Source organism: Quercus lobata, chromosome 1 (genome assembly GCF_001633185.2).
Source record: "Quercus lobata isolate SW786 chromosome 1, ValleyOak3.0 Primary Assembly, whole genome shotgun sequence".
Taxonomy (NCBI): domain Eukaryota; kingdom Viridiplantae; phylum Streptophyta; class Magnoliopsida; order Fagales; family Fagaceae; genus Quercus; species Quercus lobata.
This window is the reverse complement of record NC_044904.1, coordinates 28264012-28268193: the sequence shown is the minus strand read 5'-3', so window position 1 is coordinate 28268193 and position 4182 is coordinate 28264012. Positions and strand designations below refer to the sequence as shown.

The window sequence follows — 4182 nt, the reverse complement described above, 5'->3', positions numbered from 1 at the left end:
ATATACACACAAAAAATTTTGTATTTTAATTCATCATTTTCATTTCTTGCACTTCTACTCCATTATATATACCTACCCATATCCTTTCATGTCATCCCATGTCAAATACAACAGACCAAAAATTATTTCATTTTCCTTCAATCTTTTGATGATACCTACCTAGCTTTTTTATTCTTGTCTTGTCTAATCCTAACTCGTATGAGTTAGCTACGGCCAAGGAAGGAGGCATGCATTTTATATTAAGTGACAACAACAATTACGATTTTGATGTTAAGGTTAAATGTTGTAAATTTGTGGGTTTTGTAAATGATTTGATTGATTGTGTGTATTTAAAATGTGTATTTTGTTTTAGAATTAAGGGGAAAGAGAAATACACATTTCATACCCACTTTTATTTTATAATATTTCTTCAAAATTGTTTTTTATTTTTCATTACTTGAACTAAATAATTATAATAAATAAATATATGTAATTTATAATTATTTCTTTTATGACGAACTCATTATTAATAAAATTTTATAATAATTATGTTATAATATATATATATATAAAATTATTAAAAAATATTTTACACAAAATATTACAGCCTTTTACCGACAACTTACCAGTATAATATTAATACATGTGATATGGTACCGCAAAGGGAATAAAGTAAGAGCCTAACTAAAATTCAACGGATCGCACAGAACCATCTACTAGTTTCAACTCCTCATTATTGGTGCCATTTTCTCAAGCTTAGCACTGGTCTTTGTGATATTATTCTTTGTTTTTTTTTTCTGTATCTTTCTGAGATTGAACACTAAAGAAGAAGAAGAGAACATGACGAAAGATAGGAGCATAGGAGTGGCCGTGGACTTTTCAAAGGGAAGCAAACTTGCTCTGAAATGGGCCATCGATAACCTATTCGAGAAGGGTGACACTCTCTATGTCATCCACATCAAGGCCCCTCTAGGCAGGGAGTCTCGAAATCAACTTTGGTCCACCTCTGGTTCACGTAAAGTTCTATGCTTAACTTAACTTTTTTTTTTCCTATTTCATTTGGATGATGGTTCTGATTTATTTGATATGGATTTGGTGAGCTTGGATATGCAGCTCTGATTCCATTGGTGGAGTTCCGTGAAAAGGAGATCGTAGCAAAATATGAGGTTGACCTCGATCCTGAAGTTTTGGAGTTGCTTGACACTGCTTGTAGGCAGAAACAGGTAATACCCTTTTGATTCGTTTGTGTTTTCTTTGTGTTATTATTTATTGTTATGTTTATAAATCTACTTTGTAATAGAGAGAATGAATTGGATAGAATACATTAATTGTGGGAATTAATACATGTCCATCTTGCTAGTCTATTAAGGATTCATATAGCCGATATAAAATTTTGAGAATAATGAATACATGTCCATCTAACTAGTATACTGGGGATTCATATAGCCGACCCAAAAATTTTAGAATAATGCTTGGTTGTTGTTGTTGTTATAGTCTATTTTGTGTTGTATCAAAATGATGTAGGTGACTGTCGTGGCAAAGATTTACTTTGGGGATGCAAGAGAAAAACTCTGTGGGGCAGTTGAAGATTTAAGGCTTGACTGTATAGTCATGGGTAGCAGAGGCCTTGGTAGCATCCAGAGGTATTGAAAATCTATTTTTGTATTGTGTCTATGATTTCTAAATTAGAAGGTTTAATGATTTTATATAGTCAAAACCACATTTATAGGTGAATAAATTAAGACAATGATTCATAATAGTCTCGTTTTGATATTTCAATTGTTTGAATATAGGGTGCTCCTGGGTAGTGTGACCAGCTATGTTGTAGCAAATGCAAATTGCCCTGTGACTGTCATCAAGGATCAAAGTCCACGTGGCATTTGAGTCTAGTTTCATGTGAACTTTGCAAGGGGCTTGATTGTTTGGAATAAGGGTGTTCTGTCTCTGTATGCATTCGCCTGCAAAATGGGATGATACTTAGAGTTTACGGGCTCATGTTAGTAATGGTGGTTAAATTAAAGGTGTGTGAGCAACAATTTCAAAATTTGCTGGGTATTGAAACTTGAAAGTTAATTTCTGTCTAATTTCAGACTTTTGTATATCTGATTTTACTTGGTTGTATGGCTTGCTATTATTCATATCTGTGTCAATGGATTTTGTGTAGAACAGTTTCATTACTTTGTTAAAAATCATTTTTCAGATATGAAAGTGAAATCGTAAATTTGTGTTCATAATTCCTTCCTGGATGCACAAAGAAGGCAATTTGATGATGCAGATTATTAAAACGAGTTTCAGATATTTAGTTTGAAAATTGTGGATAGATTTTAGACTTTTTAGTTAGCTTTACTAAAATTAAAGGGCATATAAGATAAGCTATGTTCTCACTTGCTAGAAAATCTACCTCAATTCTACCTTCTAGTTGGTTAATGATCTCCATTTTGACACCCCAAAAAAAAAGGTTTTTCTTCATATTTTGCTGTAAACTCATTGATCAAAAGCAGGCCATAGAGAATCCAATTGCGCACATAGAACCATCTGTCCTCTTCATTGAGCAACTTGACCCCTAAAATAACACCAAGCCAAATTCACTCCAATGTCTAAATATCTGATACTATCAACTCCCAAGAAATTCTTGTCCTTAAGCTCAATATCAAGTGCTCAATGGCTTTTTCTTGTCTGTTCTCCTTCCATGATTAAGCTACCATGCTGCCCACGAGAGCTGCAAGCCTGCAATCAAGATTCACATTATTTGTGATCCCTGTTGGGCAATTTAATGAAACTTGATGAACTTGTCTGCTAGCCATTTTACCTTTTTTATATGCAGTCTTAGCCTAGAAATTTGCTGCAGATCTGTCATAGGGATCTTTTGAGTTAGGATCAGATGGCACAGAATTATCAACAAATGTACAGCGTGCTTAATGAAAACTACATAGATATCCATCACCTCAAGAATTATAATAGGAAAATCTTGAATCCAACAATGCCTTCTATGCTATCATATTTTTATACAGTCTAGCCAATGAGATTTATGAGACACTTAAAGAATGCAGAGGAAGCAACAAATCTAGTATAAGCAAAGTCACAGCTATCTCAAATAAAGCTCAATCTAAGCCAACTGACCCCTTCCAAACTGAAGAATTAGTGACAATCAGTAATGACAAATGAGAACCCTCATTTATATTAATTATAAGTGAAGAAAAGATTAGTACTCAACCCAAATAAATAAATAAGGGATTAGTCAATTAGCTTTGTGTATTTCAGATAGTTGGTAATTAATCAGTGACATATGTGAATGATTGTCAAGATAAACTAAGATGTGGTTGAGTCATTCACAGCGGATATATAATTATAAATTTATTGAGGGTTGCTTGTATTATCAAGTATTTGATGACATGTGCAACTTGGCCTGTGACCATCATCAAGAATATGGGCATCCGAATTTTTACTATTTTTTTTTTATTCCCAATAATAGTACATTAGGTGGGCCTTCAATAGGTCTATGCTTCTTGAACCATAATATCTCTGATAAGAAAAAAATTTATACTTCGTTTTTTCTGCTTTTTGGACTATAATATCTCTAATAAGAAAAAAAATTTATACTTCGTTTCTTCTCTTTGCCTCTGCCTGTTATTTAGAGAGGAAAACTATACAAAATTATAATTAGAGGTTTTTATTTAATTTCCCATATTTTAATTTTGTTGAATTATTTATTTCGTTATTTTGAAAGCTAATTTTGATGATTTTGGAAATTTAAAATATAATTTAGGCATATTATGTTAATTGTAACAGTCTATTAAATTATCAAAAAACAGAAGAAAAGAGAGTAATTATCCACTAAAATGTGCTTAAATAATTAATGAAAACCCAAACTTTTATAATGCGTGAAGCTAGTAAGCATGACCTACCAACCCAACCCTTGTGGATGGGGTTGAGCTGATTTCTACACGTGTAAGGGGTTTATTGGAAATTTCAGGATTTTTTTTTTTAAAAAATAACTAAAAAACCTAAACTATATTATTAGTTAAACAACATTTGAAACTAATTTCATTTCTAGCAATTCGAATCCAGAGGACTCGATTTTGGGCAGCTGAAATGTCCACGTAGGCCTGGAAATCGAGTTCGCTGGACTCGGTTTCTGTACATGGAAATCGAGTCTATTGAACTCGATTTCTGTACATGCAAAACAAGTCTAACAGACTCGAT

General features: G+C 32.6%; 1 protein-coding gene across 1 annotated transcript; it reads left to right on the top strand.

Annotated features, from left to right (window-relative positions):
• The first annotated feature begins 647 nt into the window (after positions 1–647).
• LOC115985712 (universal stress protein PHOS32-like) lies at positions 648–2182 on the top strand. Its single transcript, XM_031108628.1, has 4 exons — positions 648–994; positions 1093–1202; positions 1504–1622; positions 1773–2182. Exons 1-4 carry the CDS (start codon positions 820–822, stop codon positions 1861–1863), a joined length of 495 nt encoding a protein of 164 aa, XP_030964488.1. The 5' UTR covers positions 648–819; the 3' UTR covers positions 1864–2182.
• The last annotated feature ends 2000 nt before the right edge of the window (positions 2183–4182 follow it).

What these genes read in the sequence shown, in the direction of transcription:
- LOC115985712 (XM_031108628.1), top strand. Translation starts at nt 820, where the DNA reads ATGACGAAAGATAGGAGCATAGGAGTGGCCGTGGACTTTTCAAAGGGA. An exon ending in CTGCTTGTAGGCAGAAACAG is followed by an intron (nt 1,203 to 1,503) that starts GTAATACCCTTT and finishes AAAATGATGTAG; the next exon opens with GTGACTGTCGTGGCAAAGAT. An exon ending in GGCCTTGGTAGCATCCAGAG is followed by an intron (nt 1,623 to 1,772) that starts GTATTGAAAATC and finishes GTTTGAATATAG; the next exon opens with GGTGCTCCTGGGTAGTGTGA.